We start from the raw sequence: 25,309 nt of genomic DNA on the forward strand, positions 1-25,309 counted from the left end.
GCCATTATCCCTGGCTTAATTGACAAAAGCTGAAGCTTGGCGCGCGCAGCTTGCAGGAACTTGAGCTTTGGCAATTAAAACAAGATAATAAGGTTCTTCTCTTTGTCATGCAATGAGTCACTTTTCTGTTCTCTTTTACACGCTCAATCCTCAAGGTACGCGGGAGAGAGCACAAACCCCACGCCGTGATCAAAACACAACAAATCTACACAGGGGACATGGACGGATGTGCTGTAACGACTCACAGGTTCTCAACGTCGGGTTCTGGGACCCACCGGCGGTCCCAAACGGACCCTTTGCGGGTCTGTAACTCGGTTCGATTTGTACGCTCTCAGAAATAAGCACTGAGCATTCTATAGATTGGGGTTCCAATACAGTTTCGTTGAGTTAATTTGTGTAGCGTAAACTGTTGTGTAGCGTAAACTGTTACATTTCAGGATTCAAATTCAAAAGTATCAAAAGTAGCAGATCTACAAGTTTAAAACGTGTTGCTTCAGGTTGAGGATCTGCTACTTTTGATACTTTTGTGTGACGCTGTAGTACGATCAAGAATGGGTCGTTGATTTGGAGATAAGAGGTTTCTGACAGCACCCATAGTTTAGTTAATTGTAATCGAGGCAAGGGTTTGAAATAATCGCGATATCCTTCTGAAGTCGTATCGCCCTGCACTGTCATCATAACCTGAGCTAGACGGGGCAATGGAGGAACTATGAGTCCTAACACACTGTCCATTTGCCGTTAATGGATTACATTAGCTATTTATGAAACCATCCGTCTTCAGTGATAGCATCATAATCCAATGTGTTGAGCTCCATGCACTCTAACCTGGACTTATGTTTGATTGAGGTTCTTCGTTCCTCTCTCTCTCTCTCTCTCCCTCCCTACAGTGAGTGTGTATATAGTGTGATAAATCAACAGGAGTGTGCCATGTTGTTTACGTGTGTGTGTGTGTGTGTGTGTGCGCGCGCGCGCGTACGTGCATATCATGGGTAGTGTTGCCATGTCTGCATATTATAAGCGACTTTGGGCTTGTTTTTCTGTAAAGTAGCTTGTAAATATTGGTAGTTGCGGATTGCGTTTTTTTTGGGCTTGTTTCTAAAGTGTAGTTGCTTATTTGGGCTTGCTTCCTAATGTTGTTTAACCAGTAGTTTTCAAACATTTTCATGGCAAGGACCCCCAGATTAATATGTATTACATACAAGACTTGTGTTGTTAAAATGATTCAAAAAATATTATTAAAAAAATATATATAGCAGATCTACAAGCTTGCATTGCGACGCATTGTGAGCTTGTAGATCGGCTATTCTCAAATAGCCGAAGCCTATTATAGTCGCTTCTTTTGGGCTTGTTTTCATAGACCCGGCTGCTTATTTCTCTCGCAAAATCTGACAACACAACACTGGTCAGGGTGCGTTAGCCAAGGGAACTGGCAGCTTAGCATCCATCGCTAATTAATTGCTGGCCGGCTGCTTATTTGCAGGCACGGTTGAGCAGATGTAAGGCAGGAAGTGTGCCTCTCCACATCTCATTATGCATGTGAGCCGCCCACACCGCACAGCGGGCCCCCCCCCCCCCCCCCACCTCTACTAATGAATGTAGCCATACAGCTAATGTTAATGACAGACACACACGTAGCTAGCATTGCTAATGCGACCAGAACACATTTGTGTCGCTCTTGGGTAAGAAACCTTGTATCTCCATATTTCAACTTATGTATGTTTTTATACTTTTTTTTAATTTACAAAACACGCCCTTCTTTCACGAGAGTGTCTCGGAAAAGCAGTGAAAATAGTAGATGTACAAGCTCACAATGCATCGCATTGTGGCGCGTTGTGAGCTGTTGAGCTGCTATTTCTGAGAAAAAAAACATTTCAAAGTGAGTGGTTAAGTGTCAATTGTGAACATTTTGAACCAAGTAAAAGTATTAGCAAGAGCTTGTGACTAAATAATAACTACATTGGATCTATTGGAAGATTTACATTCAGAACACATTAATAAAGTAACAGTTTTTTCCACCCGACAGAGACAATATTAGATAATAGATATCATGTTGAAAATGGATTTGCTGTGAAGGGGAGTAAAAAGTAGTTCATTTGGACATACAAGGTCTTTCCGCGAGACAGTGACGACATGCGGTGGGAGTGGGTGGGCGTGTTGTCGCCTAGCAGCTTGTGACAGGAGAACAGGAGAGTGGGTGGGGGTCAGGGTGTGGGGGTGGGCGGGTTGATGAAAGCACTGTTTAAGCTGAGACACATTTAATAGTAAATCAATACGAGAGACTGAGGGGTGGGCGGGGGGAGAAGTATACTCAGATTCTTTCTTTCTTTTTACCTAAGTAAATGGTAGCAATACTACAATATAACAATACTCTGTTACAAGGACCTGTACTCAACATGTTACTTGAGTAAATGTACAAAAGTATTGGCATCAAAATAAAAGTACTGAAGTATAAAATAGGGCTTATGTGGTTAATCATTTATATGTTTTCTAATAATAATCTAAATCTATCAATTACTCATCCGATGAAGCGAGAATGTTTTGTTTTTGTTACTGAATTCCTGAATGCAGACTCCAACTATATTTGAGAGAATATTTGATGAATTGAAGAAAATAGGGCTCCAAACTTAGGAAGAGCAAAACTATATAGAAGAAATACGCTTAGAAACTCCCAACACTTGGATTAGGCTACACAGTGGAGAGTTGTTTTGGAATCTTGGAGCCCTATTTTCTTCAATTCATCAAATATTCTATTCAGTGTTGGATTTGGAGGAAAGCGACAAAAACAAACTTTGAAAAGTCTCCTTGAATTCAAGGTTTCCTAGGGTGAGTAATTGACCGGGAACATTTTTTTGAGAGACTACATAATACCCCCACTTACACAGAGGGGGCAGGTAGACTAGAAGGGGGTAGCTAGGTATAGAAAGGAGAAATTAAAGAGATCAATTTAGTTCTCTATGGGCAACAAGTCGGCATATTGCTCTTCACTGTAAACGCAGCTTTGAGCTTGTAGATGGATTTTTTTTTAGATTTGGTCCATTTGACTAAGAATAGAGGGTTTAAGCGTCTACAGGCATATCACGTAACTTGCCCTGTGTTTACACAACAAAACAATATAATACCCCCCCCCTACTAATCATTTCCCTCTATAGCAGCAGTCATCAGCCAATGGAGTAATGTGGTGGTGTTTACCTGCAAAAACACACTGCAGAAACACAGACAAAAAAAGCATACTATGCCTTTAAAGTGCTCCTTTTGCTGTAAATGGCAAAAAGCAGCAGCAGTGTTAAAAGCCTGCACCATGAATGGGTTTTTTAAGCCATAGAGGAACACTACAACGTCCCCAAAGAGCCTCTTTCTCCTTCACTCAGTATACATTAATAAAGAGCACGGAAGACTAAAGCTCAGGGTCAGTACCCCAGATAGTGAGTGTTACAACCTACCTGTAGCGTAGGGACCAGAATAAAAAGCACACTTATGGCTCTCTTCCGCTACGGGAACTAAGTGAAGCGTGCAGTGCTGTGTTAATGTATTTCATGGGGTTCTGGCTCTGTTTCAGATAAGGCTCTTCTCAGAACCTAATAGGCTCTATGCACAGCAGCCATATTGGACAGAAATTGGGCCTCTTCCTTCCATATTGGACAGAAATTGGGCCTCTTCACAGGTGTTACCAATGATACTAATGAAGGCTCTGTTCCATTTAGTGTAGCACAGTGGTTCTCAAACTTTTTTCATTTCAAGGACCCCCATAACTCTGATGGACCCTCCCGGGTCCATTTGGTTCCATTTGTACACTCTCAGAGTTACAACCTCTCAAGGAACCATGAGGGTCCCTGGACCACACTTTGAGACCCACTAGTGTTTCCAGTGAGCCAACATGCACAATATCAGCAGCCTGACTCTGTTTGACCAGAATGGAACAGAGCCTTCATTAGTATCATTGTTAACACCTGTGAAGGAAGTAAGAAGAGGCCCAATTTTTCTCCTAAATGGCTGCTGTGCATAGAGCCTATTTGAGCCCTGCTCAGGAGGTGGTACTAAGCTAGGGTGACCAGGCGTCCCGGTTTGGCCCGGGATTGCCCCGGTTTCAAGCTGTGTGTCCCGAGTCACGACAAATCTCTCTAAAACACCACATTGTCACAATTAAAATAATAATCATTGTTTTCCGCGGTTGCATAGACGTTTATCGCGCTCTGTTCATCTAGGCCTACATGCTCACTATTATCTAACAAATCACAAAACATGAAGAATGTGGGTGCGCGTGCATGACCGTGCACATTCGTTTAAGTGTCCCGTTTTGGGGGTTTGAAAATCAAGCCATCCTATACTAACCCTGAGTTCTGGGAACAGAGAACTCACAACACATAGTTAAGAAAAAAAATCGAATATCGGTAAATGTAGGCTAACGTTTATCTACTGTACCTCTAGAAATTACAGTGGAAACAGCAAACGACAAAAACTAAAAACAATGTATCCCATGTCCCTTGCTGTCCATGCTGAGTGACAGTAAAATGGTTTCTCTTTGTAGCTGTGTTGTTGTGTACCAGTGACAGTCGAATGGTTTCTCTTTGTGTTGTTGTGCTGTACCAGTGACAGTAGAGTGGTTTCTCTTTGTGTTGTTTTACTGTACCAGTGACAGTAGAAGGGGTTCTCTTTGTGTTGTTCTACTGTACCAGTGACAGTAGAAAGGTTTCTCTTTGAACTGTACCAGCGCGGCCCCAGCCTGCACCTCACTCTGCAGCCTGCTGAATAAAATATGGCGGTCTGGGACCACTTTATGAGCTGTCTGCCATATTAGGATGGTAGCAACGTAAGAGCTTTGGGCCTTTGACTCCGACCACCAGAGAAAAAAAACCGCATAAATATTTCACGTTTTGGCCTCTTTTAATCCATTTAGAGGATGTCAATATTCAGCACTATGCCAGACTGCAGCCTTTTTTTGCAGTTTAAACACAGCTTATTTTAGCTAGACAGACAGCTTTTGTAGCAGAGCATGTTGGCAGTAATGCAGTACTAAAATGTGTTTAGAAGGGAACAATGACAAAAAACCCAGAACTCGCTGTTGGATACTTTTTTTCAAAGTGCTGCATTTGCAGTGTGGGTGATGTAGCTTTTAAGGAGTGTGTGGTAAGCAGTTGTGGAAGTACTCGTTTTTTTTTTTTTACTTAAAAGTAGCAATGCTACAATGTACAGTACAAACTCTGTTACAAGTAAAAGGCTTGCAATCTGAATTTTACTTGAGGAAAAGTGGAAAAGTATTGGCATCAAAATATACTTAAAGAAAGGTACTCATGCAGAAAGGTTTTCAAAATCTGTCAGAATCTTTTGAAAATAACAGATCTACGCGCTCACAACACATAGCAGATTGGCTATTTTTGAAATTAGAAGTATAAAAGAAGGCTTTGGTTAAAGTATGTTTTGAAATGATCTAAATCCGCAAAGTAACACGTAACCAAAGTTTTCAAATATTGTAGTGGAATACAAAGTACAATATTTGCCTCTGAGATGTAGTGGCTTAGAATGATTAAGTATCAAGAAACGTAAATACTCAAGTAAAGTAAATGTACCTCAAAATTGTACTGAAATACAGCACTTCTTTCTTCTTTTCAGTAGTGTCCGGCAGCTCCGGCACGGTGTGCAGGCTTCAGCACAAATCACTCCTCACGGGTCGAGACTCTCAACTACTTTAGGTAACCAAACATTTCCTGAGCGTCTAACTCCTGGCCTTTCAGGTCACACGCTTTCAAACAGACAGCTTGCGTTGGCCGATTAAAGAACAAGGACTTTTTCTCCTCCTTGAGGTCTGATTTCATTTAGCGCAAAGCACTCAAACTGATCCTATCCCATTCAGACAGTCCAGAATTATGACAGACAAAAAAACACATCCTCTGTTGTTCTACGGTGTCACTCAGCAAAAAAAAAAACAGTCGATCTACAAGCTCACAATGTTCTTGTAGATTGTATAGTATTGTTGATCATGTCATCAAAAACAGCTGACATCGTGTTGATGACCAAATTGGTCAGTCATATAAAAAATGAAGTTTGACAAGATGGTGTTAATATCATCGCTAAAGCAGTGGTGTAAAGTAACTAAGTACATTTACTTAAGTACTGTACTTAAGTAGAACTTTGAGGAATTTTGACTTTACTGGAGTATTTCCCATTTTCTATACTTTTACTTCTACTCCACTACATCTCAGAGGCAAATATTGTACTTTTACTCCACTACAATTATTTTAAAACTTTAGTTACTGTACTTTGCAGATTTAGATTATTATCAGAAAACATACATTAACCACTTCAGCCCTATATATATTTCGGCCATTTGAAAATAGCCGATCTACAAGCTCACAATGTGTGGCGATGCGACGCATTGTGAGCTTGTAGATCTGCTATTTTCAAAAGATTTGTATACATTTGAAAACTTGTGAAATGGGACATTCAGCATAATGAGTACTTTCTACTTTTGGTACATTTTGATACCAATACCTTTGTACCTTTACTCAAGTCATTTTTGAATACCTTACTTTTACTTGTAACATAGTATTTCTACATTGCAGTATTGACACTTTTACTTAAGTACAAAAAAATGTAGTGCTTTTTCCACCACTGCGCTAAAGCTATTTGTACTGAACAGATGTAAAAGTGCACCGCAAAACGCCATGCAACGCAGCTGAGCTGTCAGCTGCGAGCGAAGTGCCGGTTCGTTCCCTAACCAACTCGGCTATCGGGTCGCTCCAGGAAGAGAGAGACTAAATGAGCTCATCTCAGTCTCTGTGGACGAAACATAATGCACACGCTGCTGCATTAGCTAGTTTAAATCCAAATGATGCCACCATAATAGCATACCGTTGTTTTCCCATCTTCTTTCTTAACCTAAATACGCTCTTTAAAGTATACAACCTTCATTTCTATAGGAAACCATTTACATAACACAGTGTGGCTCCTGTATACATCATTATTATGTAAGCTAAATGTTACTTTAACTTGGCAAGTGTAGAAATTACCTTTACAGGGCCCGTCCATTAGAGGAAAAACAAGAAGTACCCTTATGGGGCCATTAGAAAAAACAAATGTATACTTAGAGAGTTTAACTCTCTGTGTTGTACTGTGTTAAGCAAAATGAGATGCGTGAGAAGGACGGCACAGAACAGCCATTAAGTTGCTGGTATAGCAGATTAAATGTTTGAAAACATCTGAATAAAGACAATTAACGAATTCCAAACTTTTTGTTAAATCCCAGATTCATTTGTAGCGTTTGTCACCGAGCAGCTTGGATATACTTATGAGCTTTGACACAGATGGCAGAGTGGAACACCAGCAGGGAGAGGGAGGGAGAGACAGACAGACAGACAGACAGACAGACAGACAGACAGACAGATAGAGAAGAAGAGAAGAGTGTCTTGGTCGGGTGGAAACTGTCCAAAACTGTTACTTTTCAGGATTTAAATTCAAAAACAGCAAAAGTAGCAGATCTACAAGCTCAAAACGCCTCGCAGATCTACTACTTTTGTGTGACGCTGTGTGGTATGATCAAGTAGGGCGTTAATTTACGAAAAAAAACAATATGGAGATAAGAGGTTTCTGCCCGACATTAACGATATATTGTGGTATTGCGTCTTTTACTTAACTTTTTAGTAACACCTGCTGTGCACGTTGACTGCCAGCCATAAACAAGTTAACAAAATGCATGAGGTGACATACAGTAGCTGGTCTTCATCAGCAGTGTGCTTCTCTAGTCGCACTGACGGCTTCATCTACTACTTCACACCAAGCTGTGTGCCGTCTGCACTCAATGTAAAAAATGTATCCACACACACATGAATGTGTGCGGTCGACATGAGAAAACCCAGCAGCACGCACCTGTCACCTGAAGAAAACAACTTTGATTCAATCCCTCATAAATAATCAAGTACAAGTTGCTGAGATAACCTGGGGCTAACACACTACCGCTTTGACTCTGATTTCCCCATTTACGGCATATTGTCTGAAAAAATCTTGATACGTTTTGAAAAGCTTGTCAAAGAATGTATTCAAAAAATATATGGCCTTTTGGTTTACAAAGAATTGCACGGTTTTAGGGCCAAAATAGATTCCTGATCTTGTTCCCACATCATGAACCATATAGACGTCTCAGGTCGTCTGGGACAGGTCTGCTTTCTGAACCCAGAATCAGAACTAAAACGTGGAGAGGCAGCGTTCAGTTTTTATGCACCACATATCTGGAACTAGCCTTGCTCCAGACAATAGACCCACTCCACTGAGTAGACTGTCACTGCACACTTCAGCCTGATAATCAGGCTAATCTGGAACGATACAACTCTCAATCCCTTTCAGGCTATGGGATCAATGAGCTCACTCTTTCAGTTGTATTTCTTCTTTTTTATTTGTATTGTTTATGGGGCTTTTCCTGTCTTTATTGATAGTCCTCAGTGTAGAGAGACAGGAAACGGGGACAGAGAGAGAGTAGGGGAGTGACAGTGCCAGGCCTGGGGATCGAACCAGGGACTCGCTTGTTAGGCATCAGAACCTATTCAAATGTCCTTTTACAATGTGTCTTAATCCTGTGTCTTAATGCCTTAATGCGTAGTGTTTTATGTAAAGCACTCTGAATGGCCTTGTTGTTGAAATGGGGCTGTACAAATAAACCTGCCTTGAAAGCTTTTACTGCAGTCTCACCACTTTCCTTTTTACTGCTGAGAGCAAAATGTGAAGGGCTGTGCAAGAAAGGCAAGGCTTTCTCTTCCACAGGCCTTGTTCATCGGGGACACAGAGTGTCTCTCAAAAGGCCCATTATTAGCAAGAGGCCTTCTAAATAATATACATACAAGGAGAAGTCAACCAGCAACTTCAAAGGTGAAGGAAAAATGCAGCTTAAATGAGCTTGAACAGGTCTCAATCGCCCTAAATGTAATCAAACTCGATCAGTCAATAATGTCATATGATATTGCAGGGGTTCTCAGAGTGGGGTCAGGCTTCCTTCAGGGGGTCCCCAGCTAAATGAGTTAATATAGCACAATCAGTTTAACCACTTGAGCCTTCTTCAAACTTAGGCTATTTGAACGCGATGCTTGTACATATGCCATTTTTAACTGCCAGTTTATCTGCCATTTTTTAAAATATATAGTTTAATTTTTTTTTATTCATTTAATAGTTTAATTTTTTTTAACAAACATTTAGAAATGAAAACACAGATTTTTTTTTTTGAGAAACACTGTTATATTGAGCTCTTTCTCTCCTTTCTCCCCAGGTGGAAACTGACATCAGAGCCCAGCACTAGAGGATATACAGTAACAACAGCGATGGCAGACAGAGCGATCTGTCCCCATCAGCCCAAGTCCCAGCGTTGTTCCTCCAGCATCCCTGCTCTGCCGCTTGGCAGAGCCGCTCCCTGAAGGATACACTGACCTTCACCACCACACCCAGCTCCACATGACAACCTGGCACACGCGCTAAACTGAAAGGTTGCTCCGTTCTGCCAAGAGCCCGGGAACAAACAGAGGAGAGGGAGGCCAAAGCATTCGGGACCGGGGCCGTCAGCAGAAAAACCCACTCTGTCTCCGCTGCAGTAACAAATGAGCTTTTATTTGTGAAGTTAACAGCGCTGTAACAACCGACTCCGCGAGGACCAATTACTAGCTAAGGGAATACGAGGGACCCCAAGATGAAGGATACGACGACAGCGTTTGTGGCTTGTTTGTTAGCTGAGCTGGCTCTCACCGCCTTTGTTCTGGCCTCAGAGGAGGAGGCGGGGGAGGGGGGAGCTCGTTGCCCGGCGTCGTGCCGCTGCGAGACTCGGCCCTGGTTCTCGCCCAGCTCGGCGTACACGGAAGCCGCCACCGTGGACTGTAATGACTTGGGCCTCTCAGCCGTCCCGCCGAGACTCCCCTCAGACACACAAGTGCTATTGCTGCAGACAAACAATATCATTAACGTCCAGAAGGCTTTGGATTACTTGGCCAACATCACCGAGATTGATTTGTCCCAGAATAACATTTCGTCGCTGCGCAGCGTTCGTCTGGGGCCTCTTCCCCGGCTACTGTCGCTGCACATGGAGGAAAATTGGGTTCGGAGCCTGCCTGACAGCTGCCTGCCGGCTCTGCCCAACCTCCAGGAGTTCTACGTCAACCACAACCTGATCTCCTCCATCAGCCCCGGAGCCTTCCGCGGACTGGTCAGGCTCCTGAGACTCCATCTGAACTCCAACCAACTGACCAGCATCGACGGCCAGTGGTTTACGCCCCTCCCCAACCTGGAGATCCTGATGATCGGGGAGAACCCCATCCTCCAGCTGTCGGACATGAACTTTAAGTTTCTCATCAACCTCCGCAGTCTGGTGCTCGCCAGGATGAACTTGACGGAGGTCCCGGATAACGTGCTCGTCGGTCTGGACAATTTGGAGAGCATCTCGTTCTTTGACAACCTGTTCGATCGAGTGCCCAGGGCCGCTCTGAAGAGAGCCCGGAACCTGAAGTTCCTGGATTTAAATAAAAACCCCATCGAGAGGATTCAGAGAGGTGACTTCATGGACATGCTCCATCTAAAGGTACGTTTACAATTATACGCCAATCCGATACATTACACTTATTTGAAAACCTACTCTACTTTGTAGATTTACATAATTATTATAACAAAAACATAGATCAATCAAAGAAATTGTATTTCTACATTGTGATATTTCTACTTTTACTTAGGTAATGAAAAATCTGAGTCCTTTTATACAAAATGTTGTCTTTTTCTTACAGGAGCACTTTGCCCATTTTCAACTTTATCTTATAATTGGGCTTCACTAATGATCATCTCATTGGTTGGCCAGGGACAGTTCAGAAACCTGCCTACAAATGACATTATCGATGAGGATTCCAAGCTAAAAGAAACAGAATACAGCCTTTCCCTTCCTGAAAAGTTAGCATGCAGAAATAGAAGTGATTGTTCTTGCATTAAAAAAAAAGAGTTTAAAGTTAAAATCTCGTTCAAAATGACCAAAACTACCTACAGAGGATGTCAATGGTAGGCAGGTTTCTGAACTGAACACAGAATGAGCAGACAGAAATGGTGCCATCTTATAATGAGCATTAATGAGGACCAATTATATATATATACATATACATATACATATACATATATATATATATATATATATATATATATATATATATATATATATATATATACATATATATATATAAAAGACATTGAATTGACTTGTTGTTGAAATGTGCTATACAAATAAACTTGCCTTGCCTTGCCTAAAGGAGCTGGGCATCAACAGCATGCCTGAGCTGGTGTCAATCGACAGCTTTGCCCTGAATAACCTACCAGAACTGACAAAGATTGAAGCCACCAACAACCCCAAGCTCTCCTACATCCACCCAAAGGCCTTCCACAAGCTGCCCAGGTTGGTAGGGATTAGAGCTGGAAAACTGAACTGAATTAAATCCTTTTTTCTTTTTTTTTGCACTCGAGGCAAATGATGTAGTCCTATAGGGGAAAAAACAAGATCACAGAGCTTGCCATATAGGAATGAATGGACTAATCAGTACTACGAACATCACACATAGCTCAATGGAAGGTGGCGAATGTGCGTATAGTGATCGAAAAGCTGGACGCTGTCACTTACTCTTACTACTATCTCCACTACAATGATTTGAAAACTTGAGCGCTTTTTCCACCACTGCTTATCTTCTTGTTCCATCCCTCCAGGCTGGAGACTCTGATGCTGAACAGTAATGCTCTGAGTGCGCTCCACCGCACCACGGTGGACTCTCTGCCTAACCTGCGTGAGGTCAGCATGCACAGCAACCCCATCCACTGTGACTGTGTGGTACGCTGGATCAACATGAACCGCACCGCCCTGCGCTTCATGGAGCCCGACTCGCTGTACTGCGCCGAGCCGCCCGAGTACCAGGGCCAACATGTCCGCCAGGTATTCCAACCATATACTGTACAGTGAACATACGCTAGTGAATTTGATTTTTTATTGTACTACTAGTATTAGTAGGAACACTCTCTCTTTTTTTGCTATTGTTTTTCTCTTTTCTCTGTGCTTTTTCTTCACTTATTATACATGTGCTTCTACATCGTCTGAAGGCAGCCGAACAAAAAGTTTAGCTCTTATGTACCCGTGCACAAGATCTAACAATAAAGGGGCTCGCAAGTATCGATTATGTCCTTAACGATTATTCTTATCGATTACTTTTTCGAAGCGTGTTTTTTGGATATTTATTTTATTTATTTTATTTAATTATTTTATTTTTATAATAAAAAACTTGAATAGATTTTTTTATAATCAACTAAATCTATTAGTCTGATCTATTTTGTTCAACTATTTAACTATTTACTTAACTATTAACTATATAACAAAGTTGCACAACGGTGCAATGCAAAAAGAGCAGATCTACAAACTTACAATGCGTCGGGTTGCAATGCATTGTTAGTTAAAAATCTGCTATTTTAGCTTTTTTTATCAATTAAATAAATGAGTTTGATTAACTGTTGCACCCATCTCTACCACCAGGTGCACTTCCGGGAGATGACGGAGATCTGCGTTCCCCTGATCTCACCTGGAAGCCTTCCGGATCGGCTCTCGGTCGACAAAGGGGGATCGGTGACGCTGCACTGCCGCGCCTTCGGCGAGCCAGAGCCGGAGATCTACTGGGTCACCCCGTCGGGCGACCGCGTCCTTCCCGACACCCTGTCCGATAAGTACTACATGCACCCGGAGGGGACGTTCGACATCTACGACGCCACCGTGCGCGAGGCCGGCCTGTACACCTGCGTGGCGCACAACCTCGTCGGAGCCGACCTCAAGTCCGTGTCGGTGATGGTGGACGGATACTTCCCCGATGCCTCGAATCAGTCTTTACGCGTCTATGTCCAATCCGTCCAAACCCATTCCGTCATGGTGTCTTGGGAAAGTCCGGGCGGTTTGGTGTCGCGGCTAAAATGGCACACGATGATGGCGGACGCGGCCGAACAACACCCGTCCTCCGCGTTCACGGCGAGGGTTCCGTCCGACGTGAAGGAGTATCACCTGCTGCACCTGGAGCCCTCCACTCAGTACCGGGTGTGTGTGGAGGCAACGGGGGCTCAGTGGGCACGCAACAAGGACTGTGTCAACGTCACCACGAGGGGACTGACGCTGCCCGCCGAGAACACGCAAACGCGGGACACGCTGGTCATAGCCGCCTGGGCGGCGCTTTGCATCGTCGTCGCCGTGGCTTGCTCCGTCATCTCCACGTCTCTTTACAGCCATCTGTTCTACCGGAAATTGATCGGCGAACAGGCCGAGGAGGCGCTGCTGGGCCCGGACAAGGACGACCATTCCCCTCACTCTCTTTTGGAAGTGTGCGCGTCCGGTTTGAAGGTGAGAGCCACGCTAATAGACTTACCGGACGACACCATATGAGGAAATGTCCTTGGGCCCCGTGGTCACGGAAGCGCTTTGGATTAAGACGGCGGTGACAGAGTGACGGACTGTAACTGGACAATGTAATTTAAGTGTCCTCTTTCCTTTGACATTGGGATAGGGTTGCAAGGAACGGTTCCGGAGCTTAGCAGGGAGACGAATTCATACATATTTACATAGCCGGGTAAGAGAGACAGAGAGAGAGAGAGAGAGAAAGAGACTATTTTATATTTCGAAGTTGTGCCATTGCAGCAAACTTTCACAGACAGGTATCAAATGGCTCTTTTCGGCCACAAGAACTAAGTGAACCATGGCGGGCCGTGAAATGTATTTCACAGAACTCACAGGTTCTGGATTTGTTTCCATATTATGCTACACGGCTGGGTTTCAGATAAGGCTCAAATTTGGGTCCCTGCTCAGGAGGGTTAGTGCTAACCCCGAGTTCTCATTGGAAACCGGAACTCAGAACTTGTACTTTCAAATTCTTTTCGAAAATAGCTGATCTATATGAGCTCGCAAAGCGTCACATTGTGAAGCGTTGGGAGCTTGTAGATCAGCTATTTTTGATAGTACCTCCCTGGTTCTGGACGTCGTCTCTGTCGGGTAGAAACCTCATATCTCCAAAACTTCTACTTTTCAGGATTCAAATTCAAAAATAGCAGATCAATAAGCTTGTAGATCTACTACGTTTGATGCTTTTGTGCGATGCTGTATGATCAAGTAGAGCAATTTACAACAACAAAAAACACAAAACGTTAGAATATGGAGATAGGAGGTTTCTGCCCGACAGCAACGATATAATAGAAACATAAACAAAACAAAGCATCACAGAACTTCAGGTCGGAAAGAGCCATTCATGCTGTGCAACCAGAATAAAGCACAGCGTATACAGACGGCGTTGTCTCTATTTGACCTTGGCTTCACCTTGTGAGGACGTCCCCGAAGTCCCACAAGAAATCTTTTTTCTGTGCTGTGTAATATTAAAGGCATGTTACGTAACCTTGCCCTGTGTTTACGTAACGAAACAACATACCAGTGTACATGTTTTACCAATCATTTCCCTTTATGTCAGTGGTTCTCAACCAGTGGTCCGGGGACCACCACCTCTGGTCCTTGAGGGGGTTCCAGGTGGTCCCCAGCTAAATGATGGAGAGTTGGTAACCAAATGGACCCTTATAGATATTTAACTCTTGAGAGCGTAACATTTTACGCTCTCAAAGAGTTAAATTATTGTTAAACATCAGCATTACTTAATTAAAGAATTGTTATTTTGATCAATGTTTGCCTGTTATCTCTCCTATTGGTACCACAGTGACATCAATACAGCATGGAATTCCTTACAAAATCCTATCCAACGATAACAAAATATTCAAAGTTTTGGGTCGGGTGTGAGAGTCTCAATCTCATCAAACGGTGGTCCGTGACTCAAATGACGAATACATAATGGACCTTGATATGAAAAGGGTTGAAAACCACTGCTATGTGTGGTGTTTACCTGCACTGTCTCACTGTAATTTGGTGTTTTCGCTGTTTGTTTTGCTAGCCTAAAAACGTCCCCGTCTACCAAAACAAACACCAAAATACAGTGAGAGGGCAATGTGTTTCTGCAGGTAAACACCAACACACTACTCCCGTGGCTGATGACTGCTGGTATAGAGGGCAATGATTGGTAAAAAGCATAATGTTTTGTTACCTTATGTAAACACAGGGCAAAGTTACATATTATGCCTTTTAAGAGGTCCCGAGCAAGCTAGGGGTATACTTGTAGAGTTTATATAATGGCAAAAAAAGAGAAATTGTTAGTCTAGTGTACAATAAAATGGACTATAATGTAAAATTTTATGAACAAAATACATTTTTCAATAAAAAACAAATGTGTGGTGTCTTATGACTAGAATCTTCTCTCTTGTAATTGTAAACTTGAAGAAATATTGAGAAATGCATTTTTTTCCTGGCCACAGCTCAGTTCAGTGAACGATTCGGAACAATTCTGGGAACGGTTATTATAAAACCTTACTACAACGGCATAGTTTTCCATGAAATGCAAAGCATTATATTTCAAATATGAGCCTTATAAATAATTCCGCACCAGCGTCCATGGTAAGAGTACAAGAGTACAACTCTGAGGTGTACTGTAGAGTGTTAGACCACTGTTTCATTCAGAAAACATTCAGGACTACGATAAGGAATTTAGAGTTTGGTTAGGTTTAGAAGATGAGGTAGAGAATCAGAAATACATCAGAAATAGCTGATCTACAGCTATTTTCTGCTTTAGGGTTAGGGTTTAGGGTTAAAAATGGCAAAACATTGCAAACGTGGCATTCATCAAATCACCGTCCTAAAATCTTGTCCTCACAAGTATAGTAATACAAACAAAGTGTGCGTGTGAGCAAATAGCACAACGCGTGTGTGTGTGTGTGTGTGTGTGTGTGTGTGTGTGCGCGCGCGCGCGCGTGCGTGCGTGTGTGTGTGTTGGGGTGCACCGGTGAACCCATTGACATTGAATTGCATTATATTCTTCTTTCATTAAAAATCCAATATGGATTCCTTACACAGAGCTGTGGGTTGAGGTGATGAATGTGCGTCACACGCGGACTGATGGGGGGCATTTATCAGAGCCACCAACGCCATACATCACCTGAGTTTCAGCACCTTGGACAGGGCTTTTAGAGCGCGGCCATTTGTCACCGCCACGGGAGTTAAAATATGACCCATTAGCGCTCAGGTAGTGACTAGGTCAGCAGGAACGTGCTGCCTGCCGGAACCATACCCCCCCACTTTCCCCCCTCCCCTCTCTGACCCTGGCAGTACTGGAAGAAGTACTCTGATTTTGTTGCTGTCGGGCGGAAAGCTCTTATTATGTCACACAAAAGCATCAAAAGTAGCAGATCTGCAAAAGCTCAAAACACAACGCTTATTGAGCTTGCCGATCTGGTACTTTTCAATCTGAAAAGTAACAGTTTCGGACATTTGATAAATGTTTTACTTAAGTAAAAGTAGCAACACCAAAATGTGGAAACACCCTGTTACAAGTAAAATGCCTGTATTCAAGAGTAAAAGTTCAAAACTATTTACTACTAAAATAATTAGTAGTAGCAAAGTGAAAGTACTCAGGTTTTGCCAAAATCTTAAAAAAATAGCTGATCTATAAGCTCACAAATCGTGCTTGTAGAGTTGGCTCTTTTCCAATAGCCTAAGTATAAAATACGGCTTAATAGGTCGTCGTATGTTTTATAATAATAATAATCTAAATCTGAAATGCAGCTTGTAACTAAAGTTTTCAAAGAATTGTAGTAGAGTAAAAAGTACAACATACATGTAATATATGTAAGTGGAGTAGAACTATAAAGTATTGGGGGAAGAAAACATAACAACATACTCAAGTAAAAGTAACTACTGCTACTAAAATTGTAGTTCAGTACTTGAGTAAATATAGTTAGGTACTTTCCACCACCACTGCCCTGGGTGACCCTGGGCCAGACATGGCGGCCATTACGAGCGGAACAGCTCAGCAAGTCTTCTGGGATCGTTTGTTAAGCACTTTCACATTGAAATGCCACCAAGGGGGAAGGGTGACAAATGGGTGACAAATGGCCCACAAAACGAGGACAAAGTGGTCCGAGTCACAAACAGGACAACTGTACAGGGGTCCCTGCGTGCCGCCGCTGTTGGGTGGAAACCTTGTATGTCCAAAACAATGACTTTTCAGGAAATTGGGAAAAAAAATAAAGAACCTGTGTTCCATTGGAGCCAATGGAGTTATTATTTAGTCTCAAGCTCTTGTTAAACCATTTAATACGGGAACACATCAGTGTCATTTTTAGATTTCTTTGGCTATAAAAAAAATAGCAGATATACAAGCTCATAGCTATTTTATTTTTTTTATCATGAAAATGTGTGCAAAATGTGTTTGAATATATATATTTTTAAAGCGAACATTTGAACTCAAATCTTTACTTCTGGAGGTTCCCTGGAACAACATATTTTGAGATGGGGGTCCACGTCCAAATACATACCTAAAAATGTTTTCTAAATCCTAACAGTATGTTGCTATATCAGTGAAGATTTTTCAAAAAATAGCAGATCTACAAGCTCATAGCACGGCACTCAGTACGGCGCTACGAGCTTGTGTATCTGCTATTTATTAATTAGCCAAAGAAATCTAAAAATGACACAAATGCGTTCCCGGTCTTAATGCATTGATACATTTCACTGGTTCAATACCAATATCAATATAAAAACCCACACACACTTCACAGAGACATTATACTATATCTTCGTGAACAGCCACTCCAAGGTCCCTTGCTGCAGAATCGTGTCACTTTCAATTAAGCCGTCCTAATTATTGCAGCTGTGCAGTCAACCAAACACCGCCCTAGCTGTGAGATGATCACATTATAAGAATGACTAATGATATGTGGAGTTAAGCTACAGCTAAGTTGTGAGCTTATTGATCAGCTATTTGTGCAATTTACACCTTTTTATTTATTATGTATTTTATACCTCGTCGAATGTCAGTTTTGAACACCAGTAGAGGAAATATGTACAAGCTCTTGTAGATCTGCTAATTTCACAATTTTAAATATTTTTTGAAAATGTTTGCCTATAATGAAATACTCAAAACGTTGACGCCAGGTTGAAAGTGGTTTTCTGTCCGACTGTGATGATATATCGCGGTACAGTACATACCTTGGAACCTCAGAGATTGTAGTGTAACATAACAGCGGGTTGTGAGGAGAGCAGCCTGACTTCAAAGGAAAGATTTCAATAAAGAAATGACAGATTCCTTGACAAGGTCTTTTCATTTACACGCATCCGTTCTGTTGAACTCTATTTCACCCCCTTTTGAGATGAGCAAATGGCGTGTTCAAACGGAATAATTTCTGCAAAAGATTAAAATGTGCACAAAATGGTGTAACACCGCCCCCAAAAAGACAAAAAAACAAACAAACAAACTAAAATCATGTAGGCAATCTGCTGAATATGAATTTCTAGGCACCACAACCGCAAAAAAATGCGGAAATTAAGCGCACTAAAATCCGTGGTGATTCTCCAACTTAGCAGCAGCACATAGCACATATACCTTCATTCATCACAACGCTGTCAGACAGAAACCTTGTATCTCCATATTTCTTTCTTTTTATGTTTTCTTTTGTAAAATAATGCCACACAAAGTAGCACAACCACGATGCGATAGAATCTGCTATTTTTTATATTTGAGATTTGTTTTCAAGTGAAAGTAGTGTCTATGGGGCTTTTATAACTATTTAACCAACGAAAAGTATTAACAATAGCTTGGGTCTAAATAATAACAACATTGGACCCATGGGAACACAGGTTCTCTTTTTTCTTTCTTTTTTCTGAAAAATAACAGAACATACATTTGCGCTAGTCAGCGACAATAAGTTAAGACGCTACTGTGTGTGCACTAAATGAAGTTAATGAAGGTCTAGGGTGTTTGTGGCATGTGCTAAATCAAACATTTCTCTGCACCGCACAGTTAAGTAAGCATACAATCAGTGGAGGGCGTCGCTGGCATGCAGACGTGATTAAACCACTGATGATTTTACTTGCACTAATGATATGCCCACTCGTTAATAACTGAGCATGACAAGTAGGCCACATTATCGTCGCTGTCGGTCGGAAACCTTGTATGTCCAAAGCCGTTGGATAAAAGAACCTGTGTTCCGATGTAGTTATCATTTTAGTCACAAGCCCTTTGTTAATACTTTTCACGGGTTGCATATTTTTTAAACCCACAGACGCACTTAACAACTTTCACTGTCAAAACGTTTCAGAAATCGCGGACAAAGCCAATCTACGACGTAGTTTTCGCTACCGTACTTTAGCTCGACAGTCTTTTACGACAAAGTAGGCCATTAACTTAGGGAAAAAAACTAAAAAAGTTGAAATATGGAGATACAAGGTTTCTGCCCGACAGCAACAAAATGATACAGTACTCTGAAATTGAATTATGATATCCATAGCGAGATTGCGGAGAATTAGCAGGCAATTTCTTAACTCCACATAATAATTAGTCATTCTTTATAATGGTATCATCTCACAGCTAGGGCTGTGTGTTTGGTTGGCTGCACATCTGCAATTAGGACGGCTTAATTGTAAGTGACACAATTCCGCGCCAAGGGACCTTCGAGTGGCTATTCAAGATATACAGCGAAGTCTGTTCTCTCCGCCAAACACACGCACACACGCACACGCACACGCACACGCACACGCACACGCACACACACACACACACACACACACGATTCTCTTCTTAACACTTAAAAGGCCTACACTTGGTTGACCAGGGTCCCCTAGGGCTCTATATTTGGTCCTTCAAATAGAACAGGAGAGTCACATAGTGCAGCTTTAGGTATCATTGATGCTAAGGATAGTAACAAATGTGAATTACAATGAATGCACAGCATGGACTGGTATCTGTATGGATTTAGCCTGGTGGGATCAATACAATTTTCGGGTCTCTGATTCGGTTGGGAGCGTCATCAGGCGGCCGGAACCAAGGGTGCAGGTATCACCAAAAATAATTCCCCGCGATCAAGGGCATCATAATTTTAGGGCCTACCCAATAAAATTCTTGAAGCGGCATAGTTTAGCTTATAGGAATAGTGTGCTTGGTACTGTATATCCATCGTTTATTCCAACTCGTAGCGACTGGCGAGACTAAACTAGCAGTTATACTCGATTTAGCATTTAAATGCTAACAGGGGGAACCAAAACAAAGCAGCGCCGAAAAGCCGGAACCCACCACACCCGAAACCACAGTTTTTTTTTTTTTCGTTTTTTTTTTTAGTAGGCGTGGCCTAGACCGGATCACACGGGCCATTTAATAACGAATACCAGGCTTTCCTCCGCGGTGGAAAGTCTGGTGACGCGAGGTTAGTATGGATTCAGGGAGTGAAGTATCGCGTCAGGACTCTAATCTTGTCGCAGGCCTGTGTTGTACAACAGTTGTAGGTGACAGAAACATAGCTCTGCACCGCTGCAGTAAATCCACTGTCATCTGATAGGAGGAAAACATTGTCACCTTCGACACACGTAGCAGCCATTCTCTTTAACCCATTAAGACCGGGTGTCCTTTTTAGATGTCTTTGGCTGTTCAAAAAACAGCAGATATACAAGCTCATATCTATGAGCTTGATAGTGCTGTCTCATGATAGTGCTGTCTCATATCTATGAGCTTGTAGATCTGCTATTTTTTTAATAATATATGTATTTTAAAGCGAACATTTCCAAAAGCAAAGATTTGAGTTACCAAATGTTCGCTTTAAAAAATATTTAAAGATTTAAAAGATTAAAAAATAGCAGATATACAAGCTCATAGCACGGCACCGAGTGCCGCGCTGTGAGCTTGTAGATCTGCTATTCTTTAATATATAAATAATGGTTATAGCTAAAATCTAAAATGACACATATTCGTTCCCGGATTGCATGGGTTAAGAGAAGATGTACCGTATGTGACGGGAATAATATGAAATATGATAAGGACACGACACGGGCCAAAGTGTGTGACTCTGCACTATGAATATGTGTAGTGGTTGTATGAGGAGGAGCGATGTCTGTGGAATATTATCGTTGTCGGGGCATAAACCTCTTATCTCCATATTCTAACGCGTTGTGTTTTTTACTGTAAATTAACGCCCTACTTGATCATACTACAGCGTCATACAAACAAAAGCATCAAAAGTAGGAGATTTACAAGCTCGAGACGTGTTTTGAGCTTGCCATCTTTTTATTTGAATCCTGAAATGTAACAGTTTTGGACATGTGAGGTTTCCACCCGACAGAAACTATTATGTTTCTATGTCAGTGGTCCTCAAACTTTTTCATGTTAAGGACCCCCCCCCCCCCAATATTTTGTTCCAGGCACCGCCCAGAAGCAAAGATTTGAGTTAAAAATGTTTGCTTTAAAACAATATACTGTATATAGTCAAAGATTTGCACCAATTTTCACGTTTTTTTTTTAAATAGCAGATTTACAAGCTCATATAGCAGAGACGATATATTGTTGCTCACGAAGCAGGAACCTTGTACGTCCATATCTCAAAATTGTATATATATAGTTATAGTTCTAATTATATATATATATATATATATATATATAGTTATACAGCTATTGATATATATATATATATATGTATATATAGTTATACAGCTAGTTATAATTGTATATACATAGTTATAGTTATATATAATAGTTATACAGCTATTTTCGGCAAAGAGGTTTGGTGTAGAGGGGAAAAAAGTCTGAAAATACACATGAATCCATTAATAGAAAAGATAATGTGTTATCAAACATTGACAATAGTGCTGTCAAACAAGTCTATGAAGCCATCGATGAAATCTATTAAAAAGTTCAATCTGCAACACAATTTAATACAACTAGACCATACCCGGTCGACGCATCCGTGGGGGATATGCGCACATGATCTGGCAACCCGGGAGGCAACATTGTTTGACACATAAACGCTAATAAGAAGCTGAGATTTGATGACATTGAAAAACGGGCTTCACAGTTAAGTTCAGATGGTAATGGTCAATGGCTGTGTGCAAAATCAGAGCAATTGGTCCAGCCACTGAGGAGAACCGGGTAGCTTCACCTACCACTACAGAGGTTACTAGAATTATAGTAGGATACCGGGGGTCCCTACTTCATCCCTCTCTCAGCTATGGGGTCCTCCTTGGTCTGGAAAAACTTTGAAGACCCCTGTTCTAGACAGTACAACAAAATGGGTGAAAAAAATATTATGTTTTGAAATATTACCCCCATTAACAAACAGCAGCTATTTGGGCCAGGCACACTGCTTGCTTGGGGTAAGTAAAAATAGAAAAATGTTCACATTTATCTACGTTTCTTTGCACAAACCCCTCAGGCTTTAAGTAATTATTCCCACACTCATTGGCCCATTATGTTAAAACAACACTAGGTGACTTTGTGTGCTCTTGGAACGGGGCGATATGCAATTCTATTGTCGTTTCATTGTGTCAAGATGCACTTAACCTTTCCTGATAAACTGAAATGGATGCCAGTCATTTACAAGGTAATCCACAACTAATAGACGTGACAAAATGGAGGGGTGAATAATGATGATACATTATCTTATTATCCGCTATCCCCAACTATCCAATAATTACATCACAGAAGCGTTAGCTGAACATACACTGAGGGAATGGATATAGGGCTGTGATTCCCCACATAATTCGTCTCTGTCGGGGTGGAAACCTCACATGTCCAAAACTGTTACTTTTCAGGATTCAAATTCAAAAGTAGCCAAAGTAGCAGATCTACAAGCTCGAAACGGGTTGCTTCGTGCCGCGTTTCGAACTTGTGAATCTGCTACTTTTGAAGCTTTTGTGTGACGCTGTAGTATGATCAAGTAGGGCATTCATTTACGAAATAACACAAAAAAGTTAGAATATGAAGATTTATGGAGGTTTCTGCCTGACAACAACATTTGTCTGACATACAAGCTCCTACAAGCTCACAACGTGTCGCAGATGCGTTTTAGTGTGGCTATTTTCAAAGCATTTTTAGCTTTACTGTGAACATAGTGAGGACCAATTATATGAAGACAAGGTTGAAAATGGGTAAAAGTGCTCTTTAAATAAATATTTCTAATTCATCGCGTCCGCTTTTTTCCTCCTAATTCTACCATGCGATAATACTTGATTAATTGTGAGTGATTAATAATAAACATAAATGCTGAGATGAATCAATTTTAAAAAGAGGAAATACTTATTTATTTGACAGTCTAGTAAAATTCATTCAGTTTATTACTTTCCTCCTCCAAGCCAGAGTAGCATGAAGCCCAAATCACACAAGTTGCCAAAAGCACTTAACAACATTCATGCTGAGTAACTGCATGAGCACGGCGGGCGTATTTGTAAAGTTTTCATGTTTTGCGATGTTTGCAAAGTCTCTACAGTCCTATACACAGTAAAACACACACAGAGGGATGCCGTTTAAAATAGCAGTACTTGAGGCCAAATACTGTATAAATCCATAAACTGTGCTGTTATTCTCTGAAGGATTCTTTGGAACCACTTTAAACACAAATTTAACAAACTATGAGCCTTGGGGTTTGGATTCTAAATGCATCACAAACAAGGTCGAACCCCTGAAGATGAGAGTCGCTTGGCTTGATGTGGTACCTAGTGATCCACTTTACATCTGTTATGCTTCATCACCACCAGGGTAAAATAACTAAAATTTGATTATATATTTTTTGTTTTTTTGTTAAAGTATGTCATTTTGTCCAATCTGTATGGTAGAGTACAGTATGTTAATACAATATGACTTATACAATTGGGTTGGTTGTATTTTCTCTCCCTGCTCTTCTATTGAGACACGATCGTGTCTCACCTAGACACATTTTTACCCGATGGCCAAGATTCAAATTATCCCCTGAGCAAGCAGGCCTGCTCTATTAACTCAGTGGTTAAAATTGCGCACGAAACCGGGTTCAAATCCGGGGTAGAAGAGGACAGCTACATAGTGCAGCTTTAACTGAAATAAAGATTAAAGTGTATTGTGTTTATAAAACTAAATGAAACTAACTACTACAGAGAAAATGCCATTAGTTTTTCATTCAGCATTTCATGCTTAATGAACCAAAACACAAAAACTAAACTAAAACTAAAAAACAACTACCAAACCCAATTAAAAAAACTGAAATCGAAAACAAAAAGTCAAAAGGAAACCCTTACACAACACGTATGTGGCATTAATGAGCAGTGTAGCGCACTGACCAGTAAACATGCCATGAGGGGACATAGGGTACGGACAGCCTGCACGACACAGCTGCTCTTAATTTCCTCTAATCCACCTCTCTTCACCTTGGGCTCCCAGCTATAATCACCGCACCATGGTGGAAGCTGCTGTTTAAATGAAGCCGCTTACAGGGTCATTAGAAAGAGGGTAAATTATTCATTACGGATTTTTTTGCTCGTAGAGAAGCGGCCTTTTGGTGCACACGGGTGCTTTTGAATGCCACTGCAGCGTCTGGGATAAGGCGCAACACCCCCCCCCCCCCCCCCCCCCCCCGCTCTCCCCCCCTCTTAACGAATCTCTGCACCCCCCACCCTGGCAGCAGCTACGGCTATGAAGACCCAGGAGGATCAAAGCATCTCAGAGGGGTTACAGAGCTGTGGCAAACTGAGAGGTAATTAACAAACGGGAGCACAAACAGTTCCTCACCCCGGGATTAGCTGAACTTATGCCTTTCCTGCACTTTTCTTTTGCTCCGAGTTTGTTGTTTATGAGGCTGTGATGGCAGAGATATGCACTAACGATGTGGCAATAGATGATTATGGCGATACACCCATGATTTTATTAGGCTACGCAAGACTGCGCATTATACCTGCGTTATGGAGACACCTGTCATTGGTGTTTAATTAAAATCTCATTTGACATTAACCCATTAAAACCGAGAAAGCATCTGTGTCATTTTCGATTTTTCAGAAAACACTTAGGCTTTAGGACAGTGTTTTAGAACAGTGCATGGTTCTCAAAAATAGCAGATCTACAAGCTCGCAGCACGTCGTGCCGCACTGCGTGCTTTGTACATCTGCTATTTTTGAACATTTTTGAAAAATCTTGAAAGTGTTTGAATTCTTTTAAAATAATTTTAAAATGTTCAACACAAATCTTCAAAACATTTTCAGATAGGGGCCCGTGAGGCATTTTTTTGGGAGAATTACTGGTTTAGAAGGTCTGGAGGTGTATGTCCTAATGCACAGAGAAGCCATATATCTGTACTGATCAAACGCAGATCATACAGCAACACACTAACTATTCTGTTTCCCAACAAGAACACAGTATACGGCTATAAATACTGGAGGACTATGGGACTAGGGGAGGACTTAAGGAACTGAGCATAATGT

General features: G+C 41.5%; 2 protein-coding genes across 2 annotated transcripts in view; one reads left to right on the forward strand and one right to left on the reverse strand.

Moving 5' to 3' along the window:
• Positions 1-25,309, reverse strand: part of immp2l (inner mitochondrial membrane peptidase subunit 2) — a 200,963-nt gene that overhangs the window by 41,044 nt on the left and 134,610 nt on the right. The gene's annotated exons all lie outside the window — the stretch shown is intronic.
• On the forward strand, positions 9,333-13,859 carry LOC311047180 (leucine-rich repeat neuronal protein 3-like). The gene is made up of 4 exons (XM_084059819.1): positions 9,333-10,543; positions 11,253-11,395; positions 11,701-11,923; positions 12,515-13,859. The coding sequence occupies exons 1-4, from the start codon at positions 9,662-9,664 to the stop codon at positions 13,403-13,405; spliced, it is 2,139 nt and encodes a 712-aa protein (XP_083915945.1). The 5' UTR covers positions 9,333-9,661; the 3' UTR covers positions 13,406-13,859.

Source organism: Gymnoscopelus microlampas, assembly GCF_963454915.1.
Source record: "Gymnoscopelus microlampas genome assembly, chromosome: 6".
Classification (NCBI taxonomy): Eukaryota; Metazoa; Chordata; class Actinopteri; order Myctophiformes; family Myctophidae; genus Gymnoscopelus; species Gymnoscopelus microlampas.

Bases quoted from the DNA above. Each gene is read 5' to 3' on its own strand.
- LOC311047180 (XM_084059819.1), top strand. From the start codon at position 9,662: ATGAAGGATACGACGACAGCGTTTGTGGCTTGTTTGTTAGCTGAGCTG. The intron at 10,544-11,252 runs GTACGTTTACAA...CCTTGCCTAAAG, and splicing joins TGGACATGCTCCATCTAAAG to GAGCTGGGCATCAACAGCAT. The intron at 11,924-12,514 runs GTATTCCAACCA...CTCTACCACCAG, and splicing joins AGGGCCAACATGTCCGCCAG to GTGCACTTCCGGGAGATGAC.